Source organism: Pithys albifrons, chromosome 28 (genome assembly GCF_047495875.1).
Source record: "Pithys albifrons albifrons isolate INPA30051 chromosome 28, PitAlb_v1, whole genome shotgun sequence".
NCBI classification, from domain to species: domain Eukaryota; kingdom Metazoa; phylum Chordata; class Aves; order Passeriformes; family Thamnophilidae; genus Pithys; species Pithys albifrons.
In genome coordinates this window covers 6,810,040-6,828,275 of record NC_092485.1, presented here as the reverse complement: position 1 = coordinate 6,828,275, position 18,236 = coordinate 6,810,040, and the positions used below count along the sequence as shown (strand labels likewise).

Genomic DNA, 18,236 nt, shown 5'->3' with positions numbered 1-18,236 from the left:
CTCTGGGGGTCCCTCAGGGGTCTCTGCGGGTCCCTGAGGGGTCTCTGGGAGTTTCTGGGGACCCCTGGGAGTCTCTGGGGGTGTCTGGGGGTCTGTGGGGGTCCTTGGGCGGTCCCTGGTGATCTATGGAGGGTCTCTGGGGGACCCTGGGGGGTCTCGGCGCGTGTCTGGGAGGCCCTGGAGGTCTCTGAGAATCTCTGGGGGGGTCTCTGGTGGTCCCTGGGGGGTCTCTGGGGCTTTCTGGTGGTCCCTGGGGGGGTCCGTGGGGGTCTCTGGGAGTCTCTTGGAGTCTCTGGGGTCTCTGGAGGTCCCTGGGGGGTCTCTGAGGGTTTCTGGGAGTCTCTGGGGTGTCTGGAAGTCTCTGGGGGTCCCTGAGGGGTCTCTGCGGGTCCCTGAGGGGTCTCTGGGAGTTTCTGGGGGCCCCTGGGAGTCTCTGGGGGTCTGCGGGGGTCCTTGGGTGGTCCCTGGTGATCTATGGGGAGTCTCTGGGGGTCCCTGGGGAGTCCCAGTGGGCTCTCTGGGGGTCCTTGGGGGGTCTCTGAGAGTCTCTGGGGGTCTCTGGGGGCTCCCTGGGGGTCCGTGGGGGCGTCTGGGAGTCCCTTGGGGGTGTCGGGGGAGTCTATGGGGGTCCCTGGGGTGTCTGGGGGTCTCTGACAGACTCTGGGGCGTCTCTGGGGGAAACTGGGGGAAACGGGGTTCTCTGGGAGATCTCTGTAGCTTCCTGAGGGACCCTGGGGGTCCCTGGGAGTGTCTGGGAATCTCTGGGGTCTCTGGGGGTCCCTGGGGGGTCCCTAGGTGGGTCTCTGGGGTCCCCAAGGAGGTAGTCCATGGGGCGACACCTCGGGCCCCGAGGCTCCCCAAGGGCGTGCTGGCCGAGGTGCGACACCTTGGGCGCCGGGGTTCCCCGAGGGGGTGTTGCCGAGGGGCGACACCTCAGGCGCCGGGGCTCCTCGAAGGGGGGGTTCCCGAGGGACGACATTTTGGGCACCGGGGGTCCCCAAGGGAGGTTCCCGAGGGCCGACATTGCTGGGCTGTGGGCAATGGGGGTCCATGAGTTCCCCAGGCACCCCCTAACCACTCTTACCTCCCCTTACCTCCCTGTGACTCCTCTGAGACCCACGATCCACTGTGAGACCCCCCTCATTTCTCTCTGACTTCTCCTGGATCGCTTTGGACCCTCCTGAACTCCCCTGGACCCCCCTGAATCCCCCTTGGACTTTCCTCAACTCTCTTGGACCACCTTGCACCACCCCCCAGCCCCCCTTGAAACTCTCAAAAACCTTGGACCCTCTTGAATCACACTTGGACTCCCCTGGACCCCTCCAAACCCCCTGAAGCCCCCTGGACCCCTCTTGAATCCGCCTGGGACCCCTTGGACCCTCCTTAGACCCTTCTGGACCCCTTCGAGCCTTTCTGGACACCTCTGAGACTCCCCTGGACACTCCTGGACCCCCCCCCAAAACCCCCCGGACCCTCCAAAACTCTCCTGGACCCCCTTGGACCCCTGTGAAACCCCCTTCCACTCCCTTAAAACCCCCTGAACCCTCCTGAACATTCCTGGACCACCCTGAATCCTCCTAGGGCCCCCATGGACCCCCCCCCCCTTATACCCCCAGGGAAAACCCCTGGACCCTCCTGGACCAACTTGAACTCTCCTGGACCCCCCAAAACACTTTGGACCCCTCTGGACGCCCCTGGACCCTCTCGGACTTCCCTGGACGTCCCATGTCCCCTGCATGTCCCCCCATAGCCTTCCCATGTCCCCAATGTTCCCCCCACGTTTCCTCCATGTCCCCTGCGTCCCCCATGTCCACCCCATCTCCCTCATGTCCTCCCCATGTCCCCTCGATGTACCCCCATGTCCCCCTGATGTCTTCCCATGTCCCCCTGATGTCCCCCCATGTCCTCCCCGTGTCCCCCCCATGTCTTCCCCTTGTCCCCCCATGTCCCCCCAATGTATGTCACTCCATGGCCTCCCAAGACACGCACCTGCCAGCACAGGACACACACAAATCCCTCCGAAATTCTGGAACACGACATTCCTCTGCAGGGCTGAAAACAAGACGGGGAGGCTTTTTTCCTTTCCGTAGGTGGACTAATGCCCCCAAAACCAGGGAGCTGGGACAGTGGCTGCTCACTGCACTCTGCTGCACTTTCCACAGCTCCTTCGTTGACTTCCTGGTGGATTTGTGCATCCTCTGAAGGTGGCACTTCTCTGCAAAGCAACTCAGCAAATCCCTTCAGTTTGATTTGTTTCCAGTTTTTTCTCCCTAGCACCACAGAGCTCAAAAAGGAAATCAGAAAACCGGGAAAAAAACCCAAAGAACAAAAAATCGCACCGTGCCAACCCCCAGCTCCTCCCACAAAGCTCAAGGGGTCCCATGTGTGTCCCCGCCACCTCCAGCTGGCCACCAGGCCCCCAGAGCTGAGGGAAATCTGAGCAGATACTGAGAAACCTCCTTTGCTGAGCACACTCATCACTGCAGTCCTTCAGGCTTTGCAAGAGTCTGTAGGGATCAGACCCCAATTCCAATCCCTGACTACCTTTCTAACAGGTTTTGTTAGACACACACTGGGTGGTCACTCCAAGAACAGCACACAGAGACTGCACAAGGCATTACAGGATTGCCACAAAGAACAGAAGTACCTTTTCTTTTGCATGGTTTTTCCTCTGCAATAACTACCGACTGGTTTGGTTCCTACTGGACATTTCCCTTGAGGATTCAGGGCCCTCCGGTGGGGTGGGGTTGTTTAGGGCTGATCCTCACAGGCCCAGACCAAACCCAGCCACCCCATCACTGCTGCACCTGGGAGCAGATGGAAATCTCAATACAGCACATAAATGCTCCCCTTCCCTACTACTCAGTCTTTCCTTACAGATGCAAGGAGCAGATTTACTCCATCCTTTGCAGGGACTTGCTTAACTCCTGGCACTGTCCCTGTCCCAGGGAAGCTGCACTAGGACTGTGGGTCTGGGTCCTCTCCAGGCACAATGCAGCTGCTCATATTAACAGCATCAGCAATGCCCTCATTTCTTAGCAGGTCAAACTGCCGAGATACAAACCCAAGAAAAGCAATTCTTTTCCAGATTACAATTTACCTCTAAATACATTCGAAAAGAGTCTCAAGTGTATTTGGGGGGTCCCTGTGGTGTCCCAGGTGTGTTTGGGGGTCCATGAGGGGGAGGCTCAGGTGTGTTTTGGGGGTCTCAGGTGTCAGGACCGCCCTCCCATCCCCCCACAGGCCCAGGTGTCCCCTCAGTCATTTCCAGGTCTGAAGCCTCCAGCCCAGGTGGGGGATGGGCAGGTGTGTGATCCCTCCCTCCCCTCGATGCCCCTCCCCCCCCCAGGATTTGGGGGGTTTCAGGTGGGCACGGGGGGGAGGGGGGGGGGCCTGACCTTGTGCCATCCCCTCTCCCACCCCAGGCCCTGCTGCCCCTCAAAGCTCTGCTTAAGGTGCCACCTCCACACCAGGTGGGCACCGGACAGGTGAGTCTTGGGGGCACTCAGGTGCCACACCTGGGTAATGGGTAATTATGGTAATAGGGTAATTCCGGTAATAAGGGTAATTACGGTAATAGCTGTAGATTACGGTAGCGGGCCGATTTCCCCAATTTTTGAGTACCCCATTTCCCCCCCAATTTCCCCAATTTTTAACCCATTTCTCCCATTTTTTCCCCAGGCCCGGCGGTGACCAGACAAGGTTCTCCTGTCGCGCTGGTGCCCCCTCCTCCCGGACCCCTCACATGGTCTCTCCCGCCCTCCCAGCCATCGGCCTCGCCCCGTCACGTCCGTCACTCCCTTGCCCTCTGGCGATTGGCCGCTCCGCAATGCCTTGCCCGAAGTGGCCAATGGCGGCGCTTTGCCCGCCCGGAGCCAAGATGGCCGCGCCGAGAGCTGCGGGCGGGAGGTTCTGAGGCGGCTTGCGGGGGCCGCCGCTCGCTCCGCGCCCCGCTCCGCGCCCCGCTCCAATCCGCAACGGGGGCCGGCCGGCCGGCCGGGGGTCCCTCGCTCCCGCGTTCGCTGACGCCGGCCGGCCGGGCCCGCCCCTCTCTCCGCCATGGCGGCCGAGAGCGGCCGGCAGTTCTGGAAGCGGAGCGCCAAGCTGCCGGGCAGGTGAGCCCGGGCCAGGGGTGCGCGGGCCACACCCTGCACCCTCCCAGCTGGGGGGCGTCGGGAAGGGGAGCCGAAGCCATCCGTCTGACTCGGGAAGGGGCTGTCCTCCACCCTGGCTCTGGGACTGAGGGTCTGTCGGTAACCCCCCGCAAGGCTGGGAGGGTGCCGGGCAGAGAAGCTGAGTGGTAGCCCCCGGGTTCCCCCCTGCAATAGGGGGATTGCCAGAGGCAGCCCGGGCTATAGGACAGAGAAATTTTGCTGGAGGAAGGCATAATGTTTAAGGGAGAAGGGCAGGATCAGAACTGCTCCCTCATCTGTGGGGCAAGGCAGGCTGTGCGGGGCCTGCGGGGACCCCTGTGTGCCCCCTCTGCCCCATGGGAAGCACGATGGAGGCGTCAAGGTCCCTTTGGGGTGGCCTCGGAGCCAGGGCTATACTGTCCTCCACTCCACAGATAGTGAAGAGAGCGCATCCTTTCCCGAAGAGATGTTGCCTGAAGTGACAGCAACTCTGTCCCGAAGGGGTGCCTCTGCCAACGCCTGTAACCCCCACCTCTCATTATCCTCCGTTGTGTGGGATGTTAATTCTTGTCCACCTCTACTCAAGACAAAGGACCATGGGGGCTCTCTGTTTGCACGTCCCCTGCTTTGATTCATCAAGCTGTAATGTCCCGAGTCCTGTCGAGGCACACACACTCACTCAAGGATGGGAGAAACAAGTGAAATGTCTGATTCACATGGTATTCATGAAGAAGAGGTTTGTGGTGATGAAGGAGATGCTCCCTATAGTGCCTTGGGAGCAAGGCTGCCATGAGAAGAGGGCAGCTACCTCTGGGAAGGCTCTCTTGAGTGGTCTTCCCATCTGGCACTCCTCACGTTTGTACTCATTTTCCTTATCTGAACCCTGCCCTTTCCCTTCTGGGATACACGCACAGTCTAAAATGCTTAGTTGAGTTTAAATCCTGCTAAGGCACTTAAATATCTCTTTCTGATGTGCTTTCAGTTATCTTTTTGTCACTGTGTTGACTCCTTCGGGTCAGCAGGACAATCCGGCAAGTGAAGAGAAAGCAAGGAGCATTCAGTGTTTCTCCTCTGCTCCTCACGGGGAAGGAAAATGCTGTTCTTTCCCTGGGTTATTTTTTCTCCTGATTGCTGCTGTCTTTTACCTGAAGGTCTTGGCCATGCTCTCAGCTGGTGGGCCTTGCACACCGTCTCTCTTCTGCATTTGGTGACTTTTGAGCTTTGACTTGGAAAGCTCAAACCGGGTGAACCGGTCTAGGAGGCTGCTGGTCCTGCCTAGACAATACAGTCCATCATAGACTTTTTGGCAGTGTTCTTTCCTGCACCTAACTGCCTACTTGGCAAATATCCTGCTGTGCAGGATCCTAGTTACCACCTCTAGATATCCCATGTGCCAGTTATTTCCAGGGATGGTTACCAATAGGTCTTGGGCAATGTGACCACATAAGGTAGAGATGGGATGTGTGGCATCTGTGGTCACTAGACGTGAAGCTCCCTTTCTTCTTTTTTGTCTGAGCTTTGAGAGACCTTCTCATACAGGTTCTTGGCTCTCCCCTTTCTTTACCCTGACAGTCTGGCAGAAGAAGGCTCTGAAGAGACTGTAAACCGTGTTAGTTTCCTTTTCCATGACACTTCGTGCATTTGGTCACTTAGTTGTACTAGCTTTTATTTGGTGCTTGTTGTCCCTGTAGATTTAGGGTGGCAGAACTAGTAAATGCTGGGGGGGTTTTCCCAGTGCCATCCTGTGGGTTCTGCATTGGAAATTGTCTCCCTGGTAATTTCCTGGGGCTGCTTTGGCAGGGTGGTCTAGCGTGTTGGCATCTGTGACGTGCTGTTTATTTCCCGCTCCTTAGAGAGATGGGCAGCCAGTGTCTGGTTGGGGCTATTTAAATGCTGTTTTAAAAGGGGAGAAACAGTCTGCTAGAAATAAATATGTTTTTTGTCCAAAGAGGCACTGAAGTTTCATGGATGTGCATTCTGTTGCAGTGTCAGTAACCAACATCCTGCGATGATCTCCTGAGCGGTATGACACAGATAGCACAGCCGTTGTATCAGACATTGAACATTCAGGTAACAAAGAGCCTATCCCAAAGAGCTTAAACTGATCCTGAACAGGAGAGTCCAGTCAGTCTGGGAGCACAGCATCAGCTTAGATCAGCATAAAATTCTTTGTTTTGGAGTGTCTGTGTTCTGAGTCTTTAAAAAGAGCTGTCTGGGAGGTGGGACCCCCTGCCATTGTATCAGCCATTGGCCGATTGCTTCATAACCCCAGGAGAGGGTTTCCTCCCCCAGCACTGGCTGCCACATCTCCTCCTCTCTCTAAAACACATGTCGTTCATTGGTCTTGTGAAGTTCAGGCCTTTGCGGGCAAATCAAAGCGCTTGCTGTGCCAACCTGTGAGTCCATGTGCAGAGAGGTGCAGCATTGACCTGGCTATCATGAGACAGTGTGAGTTAGGTAGTGGGTATGGGAGAGGCTCTGCTGGCTCTTTTTCTGCAAGGAGCTGCCACAAGTCATTGGGAAGCAATGCTGATCCGGCGGGGTTGTCTTTCTTACTCCTGATTACCTGCTTGCTATGTCCATCCATGGATATGCTTTTGTTAATAGCTGTCCTGAATTCCAGATGCTCGTTAGACATCACACTCCCTCCTAGGCTTAATGGTTGGTGGGTAAACGTGGTGAGCCTTTTCAGCACTTCGGGCCACGAGGGACAGCCACTGCAGTGGTGAGCCCACTCCTTGCTGGGCTGCTGCACCAGGATCTCTCCATGCTGTGGTTGTTTCCAGCCCCTGCCCTGGATGTCTGCATCTCTTCCCTGCCAGCTGGACCTGTTGCTTCTGGCTCATCAGCATCAACTGGTTCCCAGTGTGATTTCCAGCTGTACTGGGCTGCCATCCCTCTCCTACATGGCTGGGCTCTGCTCATTTTACTGCCAGGCACCATCTGCAGCTCCTAGAAACCAGGCCAGCTCTATTGACCCAAGAGGAGCTTGTTCCTTGTGTGCCAGCCCTGAATGGGCCTTTGTCTTTGCCATGGGACACGGAACCATGCTGTGTACCAGAGGATGGGGAGGACTTGTTTCCCAGAGACAGTTTTTCAGGATGGAGTGACTGTGAATAGTTGCCCAAATGGACGTGATAACTCAGCATCCCTGTCTCACATCCGAAATCTGTTAAACCAGCAACGAGCACTTGTCTATTAGCTTCTTCCCTGTGCAGTGCCTCAAGCACTCAGGCTCCCTGTCCCATTAGTCCCACTCCTCAGAATGAGGAGCCAAGGAACTGAGTCGTGGTGACTCGTTTCAGGCCACATAGGAAGTAGTTGATTAAGCTGGGATTTGGACTCGAGTCAAACTTTGTACCGTACCAGACATTCCAGTGCTGTAGCATTGGCTATGATCCTGAGAGCCAGCATGAGGTTCAAACCCTCAAGTACATTTGTGGAGGATCCCCAGTGTTACTGTCCTTCTCTGTCTCAAAGGCCTTGGAAGGGTGAATTTCCAAAACTGGAAGTCCCCTCGATGGAAAAGAGATTGAACGTCAAAGTATTCAGCAGGGAGACGGAGACACATGGTCACTTGGAGTGCATCGATGGTGTGGAAAAGAGCAGATCTCAAATTCCAGCTCAGGCTGGAAAGAGCCTCAGAGTTTAAAAGAGGCTTCTCTCTGCTGCTGTGAAGAACAAATCTGCATCTGAATGTGGCAGTTTGGACCTAAGGCTTTTAAGTTAGGAGGTTTTTGAGGTTACTTTTGGTCTTATATTCAGCTCCTGAGAGAGCAGGCAAGAAATGTGACCCTGGCCTAGGCTGAGATTATTCGTGGGACCTCTTTTTGTAGTGTCTTGTTTTTCAGGGTTATTTTTTGCCCTTTCTGCAGCATTCAACCTGTCTATGGAGCGCAGCATCCTCCTCTGGATTCCCGGCTCACCAAAAAGTAAGTGTTTATCTCCTGGAGGCGCAGGCCACAAGGTTTTGCAGGTTTTTGGCTCAGTTCTGCAGTAGGCAGAGGTCTCCAGAATCCCTGGCATTGTGATATTGCAGCAAAGAGGGACAACAGTGGGATGCCATACTGTCTTGAGTGCTACAAAAGCTTGCAGGGAAAGCTTATCTGCTGGTGCCTGTTACGGCCAGAAATCCGTACAGTAACTGCCCCATCAAAGGAGGCAGACTTATTTTTTTTTTAAGCAATGGTGTCTGATCCCTCTGCTCCTCTTTGAAGCCGGAAGAATTAAGGGAAAGGGAGGTACAGCTGCCCAGCAACTACACGACTGGACAATCGCAGCACCCTTCCTAGCAGGAAAAAGTAGAACTGATCTGAACTGGCTCCTTGTCCCTACCTTGTGCTGTGTAGCAATGAAAGTTCTCCGCTTCAGGAGGTGGACTTTGATTCCTGTAGCTTACCAGTAAATGCAAAGGCTCCTCCTATGCCTGAGAAAAGAACCAGTCTGATCTGGCTGCTGGGAACGATCGCAGCTGTATTCAGTGTCCACGGGAGCAGACCTGCTCTGTAACCTCTGACATGCCTCTCCCCAGTTTGCAAGACTTTTTTTGGGTGTTGTTGTACTTGTTTTCTGAAGGGTAGGGGAAGGCAGAGCTGGAGGAATTGTACATGTCTCCCCCTTGCCGGTTTGAGACGAGAAGTCTGGCTCCTCTCCAGCTGTCTGCTGCCTCTCTGACTGCTGTTGGAGCAGCTCAGGCTCTGCCTCCTGGCAGTGGGCAGTCCAGAGACTTAACGTATTCCTTAGGTCTGGGAGGAGGAACAGGGAAATTGGATAAAGAGATTGGCTGATTGGAGTGAGGATGTGGGGAAAGGAAAGAAAATGGACTCATGTAACAACATGGCTCTGATACTGTTCCTCTCTAACTCGCAGCTTCATCAAAGACCGCTCCAAGGCCAGTGCATTGCCTATGAAAAGCAAGAAGGCCTCCAGCTTTCATGAGTTTGCCCGCAGTACCAGTGATGCCTGGGACATCGGTGATGACGAAGATGAGGACTTCTCTTCCTCCTCTTCCTCTTTGCAAACTCTGAACTCCAAAGTGGCCGAGGCCACGGCAGCCCAGGTTTTGGAGAACCATAGCAAGCTGCGGGTGAAACCTGAGCGGGCCCAGTCTGCTCTCAGTGATGTGTCCACCAACTGCAAGGTCATCAAATCCAGCAGTGAGGCCCAGCTCTCCAGGACTTCTGGTAAGAGCCCTGTCTTTAGGGGCAGCCTCCTGCTCTAGTGGTCTCCTACTTGACTGCTGAATTCAGCTGCTTATCGCTACTCACAGGGTATGGGCAAGAGGCTGTGACACAGCCCGTAAACATAACACAGAGGCTTTTTCTTATGGTGTCATTGGAGATCTGTTAAATTGTTGCTTGCACTTGCTCATTGTCTGCTTCCTTTGTGACCTGGTGTGCTCAACTGGATGAGGTCCTGTTGACACTGGGCCAATACAGCTTGGGCAGGAAATTGGGCAGCACCAGCCTCTGCTCACTCTGCCTTCTTTGCTTGTGCGGTGAAAATAACCCAGGAGATGGCAGTGGCAGCCCATTGCCTCCTCTCTCTACACTAGCAATTAACTTGGTTGCTGTTTAGATCAGTGAAGAAAAGAGCAGCTCTGAAGGTCAGTTCTGGGATTCCTACAGCTGCTTCTGCCTTGTCACCTGTGTCCTGCCCATGGCTTCCCATGTGCAGAGGAAAGTCTGATCCACTTGCAGTCAGGTGTCTGGATGCAGGAGGAAGAAAGCAAAGGAGAAAGAGGGGGAAGGGATGGAAGAGCTGCAGCAGGTGCCTGTGAACCAGCAGCTGATCTGTCAGAGTGGGCTGGTGATGCTGTTCACTGGCACTGGTGGAAGAGAATGGTGAAATCTGCAGCGGCAGGTCTCTGAGAGTGGCTAGAGGAGTGAGGTAGGGTTGGAGAGGTGCAATCTCCTTCCAGTGACCTCAGTGCAGCTTCTGGTCCTTGCAGAGGAGGCCTGTATGCGAACCCCCCTTCAGAAGCAGCAGTCCCTTCCCCTTCGACCTGTCATTCCACTCGTTGCCCGGATCTCTGACCAAAATGCTTCTGGTGCTCCCCCCATGACTGTGAGGGAGAAAACGCGCCTGGAGAAGTTTCGACAGCTCCTTTCCAGTCACAACACAGACCTGGGTGAGTGTGGCAAAGTGAAGGTGCCGCTGAGTGGGAAGGGGAAAGCAGAGGTGGCCTGCTGCCTGCATCGGGTTGTAATTGGGTCTGCTTCAGAGTAGGAAAAATTACTACCTGCAGTTGCACCAAGTGGGGTGGTAGCACAAATCGCTCTGTTGGCAGATAGTGATGTCCTCCAACTGCTTCCTGTCAGTTTCTTACCGTCCTCCATCTTGTATGTGATGGTTGTATCGCTGTTGGACTCTGCACGAGAACTGAGATTCTGGCGCATTGGAGCCCCTGCAGCTACCAGTTCTGTGCCCAGAATCATCTCTACTCCCCTTGCAGCAAACCCATATCCCCAGTCATTGTTAGTGTGGGAGCCTTCCTGGTGGCTCAGTGTCTCCAGAGCCTGCAGGAGCAGACTGGGCTTTCCTCTCCTTCTAGGTACAGTGGTGCCTGGACGTGCGCAGGATCTAATCCATTGCCACCACTGTCCGTTTGCAGATGAGCTGAGAAAATGCAGCTGGCCTGGTGTACCTAGAGAGGTCCGGCCTGTGACATGGCGTCTCCTGTCAGTAAGTATTTGGAGCTGTGACACAGGAGTCTGAGGGGATTGTGCTGAGCCAGGGACATAGGCTCCTAGACCTTCATGTGTCCCATAACCAGCTTTGCTTGTGTTTTATCTGTGCCTAGCCTACAGGTGAGCTGTAGGGGTTTTTTGGTCAGAGAGTGTTATTGTTACACCTTCTTTGAACTCAAAACCCAGACTGGTGTGGGGAATATGTGGTTCATTCTCTTTTGGGAAAGTGAATCCAGTGAAGTTGGGTTACTCCAAGGTCAGCAAAGACATCGGGCTCAGAAAGTCAAATGCCATGAAATCTCTTTCCCCAGCTCCTGAGTTTGTGTGCCTGATGTTTCTGTGTGCACAGCTAACTGGCAGGATTTCAAGGCATGGTTTGTGGTGAGGGAATAAGGTTTGCCCTGACATGGATTTTCCTGATGCAGGGCTATCTTCCCGCAAACTCGGAGCGTCGAAAGCTGACTTTGCAGCGCAAGCGAGAGGAGTACTTTGGCTTCATTCAGCAGTACTACGATTCCCGGAATGAGGAGCATCATCAAGACACCTACCGACAGGTACGAATCCTCTGCCTGCTTGCCTGTCTTTTCTGCCTTGGTTATATCCCTTTCTCTTGCCACTGCTTGTCCCTGTGGTTAGGGTCATGCTAGAACTTTCTCTAGCTGTAGCTCATAGCAGTCTTCTCCTTGGGGAACAGGCATCGTGTTTCTGTCCTTGTTAGTTTAAGCTTTCCCTAAAATTACCTAATAATAAATTTAAGACCCCAGCTCTTTTCCAGCTCTGGCCACCTGCCTGCACCTGAGCAGAGGAGATTGGAGATAAATCTGTAGATGTTTTTCCTCAGTAAAGCTGTCATCTGTTGCCCTCACTGTGCTTCTCAGCAAGTGCAGCTCTTGGCTGGGGGGACACTGAGGTGTGTTAACCTGCGATGACTTATTGTGCCCCTGGAAAGCACAGCTCCTGTGTGTAACCCACCCTGTTTTCCAGATCCACATTGACATTCCAAGGACCAACCCACTCATTCCCCTCTTCCAGCAGCCGCTCGTCCAGGAGGTAAGGGGGTGTGAAGCTCCTGCTCCACATTTCTCATGGGACATGCATGTGGAGTTTAGGCAGCATTTCTACTAGTGAGTTAGCTTTGTAGGCAAATTTCCCTGGCTGACAGCTTCCAATGCAAATACCTGCTGAAACTATCTGGTCTTGTCCCATATTTCTGAAAGATATCGGACTTGGAGCTCGAGGGCTATTAGATCATCTCTTCTGTGGCAGGATATAGCCAAGAGTTGGTAAAAGACCCAAAGCTTTTGTTTTGAGACAAATTGGAGGCATTTGAAACAGAAGAGGAGATACTTCTGTTTTGCTTTGAAACCTCTTTTGTGCGAAGTGGTATTTGAGCAACCTAGGCAGGGCGAGGTGTGAGAGGTGGCCCGAATGTGTGGGCACCTGTCCTCTTGGGAAACAAGCCCTGTGTGTGTATGTGATAGGTCAGAGCGTGGCGTCCAGGGGGATGGGGCAGTTTGGGAGTAGCACATTGGTTGTTGTGGAGGAGACTGCTCTTCGGGAACTATCCCCATCTGTGATGTTTTGCTGGGAATACTGTGCTGATACTTTAGTTTTCCACCTGATGTTCAGCAAAGCATGCTGCTCTGCTTAGAGGCAGCCCTGTCCTGTGGATATTAAGCTATCTGGGTCTTGAAAAGTTGGGTCTGCATTTCCTCAGGCAGAGGCTTTGATGAGGAGTCTGAACTGCACTGGCATGTTCTCTGAAGAGTGGGCTGACCTGTGTGGGTGTTCTGTGGATCATACAGGAGTCTCTGATAGGACTTGTATGCTTTTTATGTTACCTGTATTGCTACAGAAAAGCCTCTCAGTGCATGGTCTCCACTCCCTGAGCTCAGCAGTTATGCTTTTCTGCCTTTCCTTTGTGCATGGCTAATGCAGGTACCTGCTTTCCCTCATTCTTCCCTAGATTTTTGAAAGAATCCTGTTTATATGGGCCATTCGACACCCAGCCAGCGGCTATGTACAGGGAATCAATGACCTGGTCACTCCGTTCTTTGTTGTGTTCCTCTCTGAGCATGTTGGTAAGTTACATTTGCTGCTTGAAGCACTCCTGAGCATCATGTTAGAAATGGTGTGAAGTGCTGGCATGAGGAAAACTTGCCTTGCTGGAGGAGGGGATGATGTATTCTTCCTTCAGAGTGCCGGTGCCAGGTTGGAGATGCCAGGTTGGAGATGCGTCTTGACCTCTTACTTGGATCTCTGTCTCCTGGTTGAATTGGCTTCAGTTCAATAATCTTGCTGAGCCCCATAGAAGTGCTAAGGATACGTTTGCATTTGAATGTACTTAACAACCTTACAGTTTGGAGGAGAACAGGGTCTTTTGGGCATCGAGGGAGTTTAGGCAAAGCCCTGATATACAGAGTTGCAGGAGGATCTTGCCCTCAAAGCCTGGACTTGGGGACAGTTCTTCTAGGAGGAATGAGTGAAGTATAAAGAGACCCTGCTGAGAATGTCAAATAAACTTTAAATAGGGACTCCTGTCTTGTTGCTAGTACAGGTGTGTTTCTCAAGCTGAGAGTTTCAGAAAGTGAACTGACTTCTTCATGCTGCCTTTGGATTTCTTGTCAGCCAGTTAGTTTTTAGATGGAGATCAAGTCCTTTCCACCCACAGCATTTTTGTTCTTTCTCCACCTCTAACTGTGTTTTGGAGTTGACATTAATGCTGAGATGCCATAATTCCTATGTTTAAAGGCTCTTAGTTTTCACTGTAAATAGAAGGACAAAGGGATTTATAAGATTGTATTAGTGACAGAAATTCTGTGGAGCAAATACTCTTAAGGTCTGATCCAAAACATGTTGAAGTTAGTGAAAGCCTTCCATGATCAAGCTATAAGACTTTGTAAACTAGTACTGATCTGCCTCTCTTGAGGGCATTGTGAAGAGATAAGCCACCTTGCTTTCCATTGTGATAGCCAGTATGGTCGGGATTGATCCTAAGGAAGTGCTGTTGCTCTTCACAGCCTGAAGGAGAAGGCACAAAATGCTACTGGCTGGAATGAATTCCCCTTTGTGGGAGGTCAAGAGCATTTCAGGCCCCTTTGAGTGGCCTCTCCTTTGCCTTATTGCTTGAGCAGCATCAATGGCAGGTAGTCCCAGTGGAGGCTGGTTGCTCTGGATTGGTTTATTGGGTTAGAAGTAGAGCTGTGTGCAGTGAGTTACCTACGCAAGGATGGAACTTGTGTGAAGCGTCAGACCTGCCTGCGGGTACCTGGTGTGACTTCTTGCATTCCTGTTCCATGCTGGTTGTCGTGACTTTACTCTCGCAGAGTTCATGCTGTGTTGGCCCAGTCCATCTTTTTGCTGGTGTTGTGCTTCTTGCCATCTTTTCAAGGCTGTTTTCACCCCTGATTGAAACTTCCTCTGTGGATGTGACCTTCCTGTTTCCAGATATCTCTGAAACTTGTGTGGGAGGGAAAAAATTCTCTGTGTGAGACCGATTGAATTGAATTTGGCCAAGCAACATCACGCATCCCCCTTATGGTCCCAGAGCCTGGGATTCAAAAGCCAGGCTTTAGGTCACAGGCTGTCTTGGTGGCTACCTGCTCCCTTGTCTGGCTGCGTAGCAGTCAGAGTTAAAGGGCGATTCGGGAGTTGCCTTGAATGTACATGGGAAAGCACTGGCTGCGGTCAGTGTCACAGCACCCCTTTTGCGACAGGATTTAAGGCACTGATTGGGAGCATTGCTGCTTCTCTACAGATGCCTTTGCTCACAGGCCCCTGAAGAGCTGGTGCTGGGCAGGACAGGTCTGGAGGCTCTCCACATTGGATTACTAATTCTCATGATTCCTTGATCAGACGACTCTGCGCTGCACCCAAGTCCTTGCAGCAGGGGAGCCTAAAGAGGCCTTGCACAGTTTGATAATCCTTGTGCAGTACGCACCAAGGGACAATTTGCTTTTCTGTGGGAAGTGTCTTGGTCAAAGGAAGTTCTGCTTGTATTTTCAAGCTGTATCATCCTTGGGAAAGGGAACAATCTGTATTGCTTGGGCAGCCCCTGCCCACAAAGCCACTGAGGGCTCTTACACCCGAGTGTCATCTGTAGATACTTCTGTGTTCACAGGTGAGCTTACAACCGGCCTGGAAAACTTTCCCTTGCCTTTTCTTGAAAGCTTGCTCTGGGAAGTTGGCACCAGCACTGGCTCCATTCTCAAAGCTCTTGGGTTTGCTGCCCCTACTCTCCTTTCAGAGCAGGTGTTTTGTTGACTGCAAGATACTACAAGGGACCCACTGTGCTGCCAGCTGACTCCTTTGCTTAGCTGCCCTCTGTCTTCCCTGGGATGCTTGTGTTAGAGCTTCTGAAGGGCTGTCCTCCACAGCAACTGACCATTCCAGCTCTCTGGGGACCACGGTGTGCCCGTGTGATTCAGAGGTGACAGGCAGAGGTGGGAGTTCACAAGCTGTTAAGCACAAGGCCAAGATGACACTTTGATCTACTGTTCAATTTAGTGGCTTCTCATGAGGCAGCCTTGCCTCTGCTAACAGGCTGGTTCCCATTGCCAAGGTCATTGTAGCATTCTGACCTATCATCCCATGCTTTGGGCAGGCATTTGCAGACAACGAATCATCTTTTCTACAGATCAATTAAAATCTCTCCCTGGTGCTCTTCAGCTGATTAATGTGTCTGGTCGATGGTGTCTCCATTGTATATGTTACTAGACCAAGGCCTGCATGCTTTTGAGTCCTCACAGCTGTGCCTGAGAGTGCTGCTCTCCTGTAGAGGCTTTTGAAGCTTTGGCATTTTTTCCTTAAGAGTCCTCAAAGCTGCAGCCACTTTTTGGGCGCCTCTGTTGTGCTTAGTCCTGAGCTAATGCTGATGAATCAAACGGAGAGTGGGAACTGAGCTCCCTTGTGCTGCCTCAAGGCAAAGGCAGCATTTCCTTCCCTGATTTCTGGCTGCAGTGAAGGTTTCGGCTCTCCCAGTTCTCCCTGTGGTGCTACCAGATGGCAGAGACCTGCTGTCACTCAGGGCAGATGCACTCTGGCCTGAGGGGTTCTGGTATGCCAAAGCTTTGTCCATGCACAGCCCTCACTCCAGAAGGGATGACAAGAACGGCAGCGCAGCGGGATCCCTCCCACAGTTCTCTGGGGAACTGGGTTGGATGTGGGTATTTTGGGGTTCTTCAGCCCTTCACCTGAGTTCGACGAGGTCAGTGCATGGGTACTGTGATATGTGCCAGGCATGCCTCTCACATTATGCAGGGAGTATTGTAGTTGTCTTGCAATGCTTTGGCTTGATAAAGCCCCTGTTTGTCCCATGAGTTACCTGGTGTTCCCCATCTTCCTGATGCTCTTCCCTCTCTGTTTTGCAGAGGAGGATGTGGAAAACTTTGATGTGACAAACTTGTCGCAGGATGTTTTACGGAGCATCGAAGCCGATAGCTTTTGGTGCATGAGCAAGCTGCTGGATGGGATACAGGTGAGCCTCTGGGGCCATGAAGACTTCTCTTGCCTTGCTGGGGTAGCAGTGTGGTTTTCTCTCCCTGTCTGGGTGAGCGTTCAGCTTTAGGGAGATTTTGCTACTTCACTGAGTTAAATCTTAGTAAAATGCTGAGGAGATGGATGCTGTGGCTGTCCAGATGGTGCTGTCCTGGCTAGGGACTTCACAGCAGGCTGGTGGTCCTAGTGTTTGAGAGCCATGTCTCCCTGGCTCATGACAATCTCATCTTCCTGTTGAACTGATGATCTGGTTTTGATCATTTCTAGCTGTTGTTAAAGCTGGTGCTTCTCACTTGTGGCCTTTCCCTGCAGGATAACTACACCTTTGCACAGCCAGGGATCCAGAAGAAAGTCAGAGCCCTGGAGGAGCTGGTCAGCCGAATTGATGGTAGGTGACTAGGGAATCTGATCGTGTTGGCTCTTTTGTCACAATAGCAGGAGGCCTCCTTTGTAAGTAGTACTCTGAGGGCAGAGGTAGACACTCACCTACAACACCTGTGCAAGCTTGGTAGGGTGGGGTTAGCCAGAAACTTCCTGGTGACAGGGTGTGCTGGCTGAGTAGCATTGTGTGAAGAGTGGAAGTGTTTGGGAGATAAAGGTCTCAGCCTGAAAGTGGGTGAAAACCAGTGTGTTGGGAGCATTGTGCAGGAGCTGGAGCCCTGTGGTCCTCAGGTGTGTAAGTGAAATGTGCTGTTTCAGAGCAGGTACATAATCACTTTAGGAAGTACGAGGTTGAATACCTGCAGTTTGCCTTTCGCTGGATGAACAACCTGCTTATGAGGGAGCTGCCTCTTCGCTGTACCATCCGCCTCTGGGACACGTACCAGGTACACAGTGCACAGGCTTCCACTGACTTCCCCACTGGGCGTATCGCTGTGCGGCCAATTCCTCATACACAAGGGGACAGAGGTCTTTTGGCACTAGCAGGGGAGATGAGGGAAATAAAGCAGTGTGGCCTCAGGATGTTTATAGCCAGTTGGGTGATGGGTGGCCCACTAGGCCATCTGTGTCCAGGGAAGTGTTTCTTCAGATGAGCCAGAGGAGCTGACCCAGAGTTTTGCTGTCCACAGTCAGAGCCAGAAGGATTCTCACATTTCCACCTGTATGTCTGCGCTGCCTTCTTGATCAAGTGGCGGAAGGAGATTCTAGATGAGGAAGACTTCCAAGTAAGACGCTGAATTCCCAGGGGCTAGAGGGGAGGGAATTGTTCTGTTTGGGACCCCATATAGACATAGTCAACTGTTGTCTTGGTGCTGGCTCCAAGATCATTTGGTCTCAGGAGCTTTGCCTAAAAGTAACTTTTGAGCTCAGTGGTAAGGACACAGAACTGAGCTGTTGGAGGGCTCAGACATCACATACCAGCTCTTCCCTATCCTTGAGCTTCAATCTCAGTAAGTCCCTCTGTTTGCCTTCTTGTGTCCAGCTGTAAGCCTATAATAACACTCTTTATTTGAAGGGGCTTGGGGACATCTGAGGTGCTTCACAGATTCAGATCTAAACTCAAGCACATCTTAATGCTGTCTGAGCCTTTCAGACCTGTGCATGTGGGGAGCAAAATTGACTGCTGCTGCTTCAGGTTGTGCCACCCCCAAGCCTGCTCTGGATCTGTACTCTGCCTTCAGTTTCTCCAAACTAAGCATATTCCTCTCTTTCAGGGCCTTCTGATGTTGTTACAAAACCTGCCCACAATACACTGGGGTAATGAAGAAATTGGACTCCTGCTTGCTGAAGCCTACAGACTCAAGTACATGTTTGCAGATGCCCCCAATCACTACCGCCGATAGGTGCCCAGACTCAACTCACTTCTCTCTCCTGTGCCCACCCCGTTGTCCTGGCCCAATCAGATCACTGTGGCATTTTTGTCATCCTAAGTCTTTGAACACTCCAGCTGGGAGCTTCTCCTTGCTGCACAAAGCTC

The 18,236-nt window shown here is 52.6% G+C and overlaps 1 protein-coding gene across 4 annotated transcripts; it reads left to right on the top strand.

Annotated features, from left to right (window-relative positions):
• Positions 1 to 3,846: 3,846 nt before the first annotated feature.
• TBC1D22B (TBC1 domain family member 22B) lies at positions 3,847 to 18,189 on the top strand. Of its 4 annotated transcripts, XM_071578689.1 has the most exons (14): positions 3,847 to 4,115; positions 6,120 to 6,203; positions 8,009 to 8,065; positions 9,003 to 9,316; positions 10,084 to 10,263; positions 10,687 to 10,817; positions 11,248 to 11,376; positions 11,807 to 11,872; positions 12,789 to 12,903; positions 16,192 to 16,298; positions 16,631 to 16,706; positions 17,018 to 17,145; positions 17,389 to 17,484; positions 17,974 to 18,189. In XM_071578689.1, the coding sequence occupies exons 4-14, from the start codon at positions 9,040 to 9,042 to the stop codon at positions 18,100 to 18,102; spliced, it is 1,434 nt and encodes a 477-aa protein (XP_071434790.1). In that variant the 5' UTR covers positions 3,847 to 4,115; positions 6,120 to 6,203; positions 8,009 to 8,065; positions 9,003 to 9,039; the 3' UTR covers positions 18,103 to 18,189. The 4 variants fall into 4 exon arrangements, with proteins under 4 accessions (XP_071434790.1, XP_071434789.1, XP_071434788.1 ...); XM_071578688.1 differs by lacking the exon at positions 6,120 to 6,203 and having other exon boundaries at positions 10,747 to 10,817; XM_071578687.1 differs by lacking the exon at positions 6,120 to 6,203.
• Positions 18,190 to 18,236: the final 47 nt, after the last annotated feature.

What these genes read in the sequence shown, in the direction of transcription:
- TBC1D22B (XM_071578687.1), top strand. Translation starts at nt 4,060, where the DNA reads ATGGCGGCCGAGAGCGGCCGGCAGTTCTGGAAGCGGAGCGCCAAGCTG. An exon ending in AGCGCCAAGCTGCCGGGCAG is followed by an intron (nt 4,116 to 8,008) that starts GTGAGCCCGGGC and finishes CCCTTTCTGCAG; the next exon opens with CATTCAACCTGTCTATGGAG. An exon ending in TGACATGGCGTCTCCTGTCA is followed by an intron (nt 10,818 to 11,247) that starts GTAAGTATTTGG and finishes TTCCTGATGCAG; the next exon opens with GGCTATCTTCCCGCAAACTC.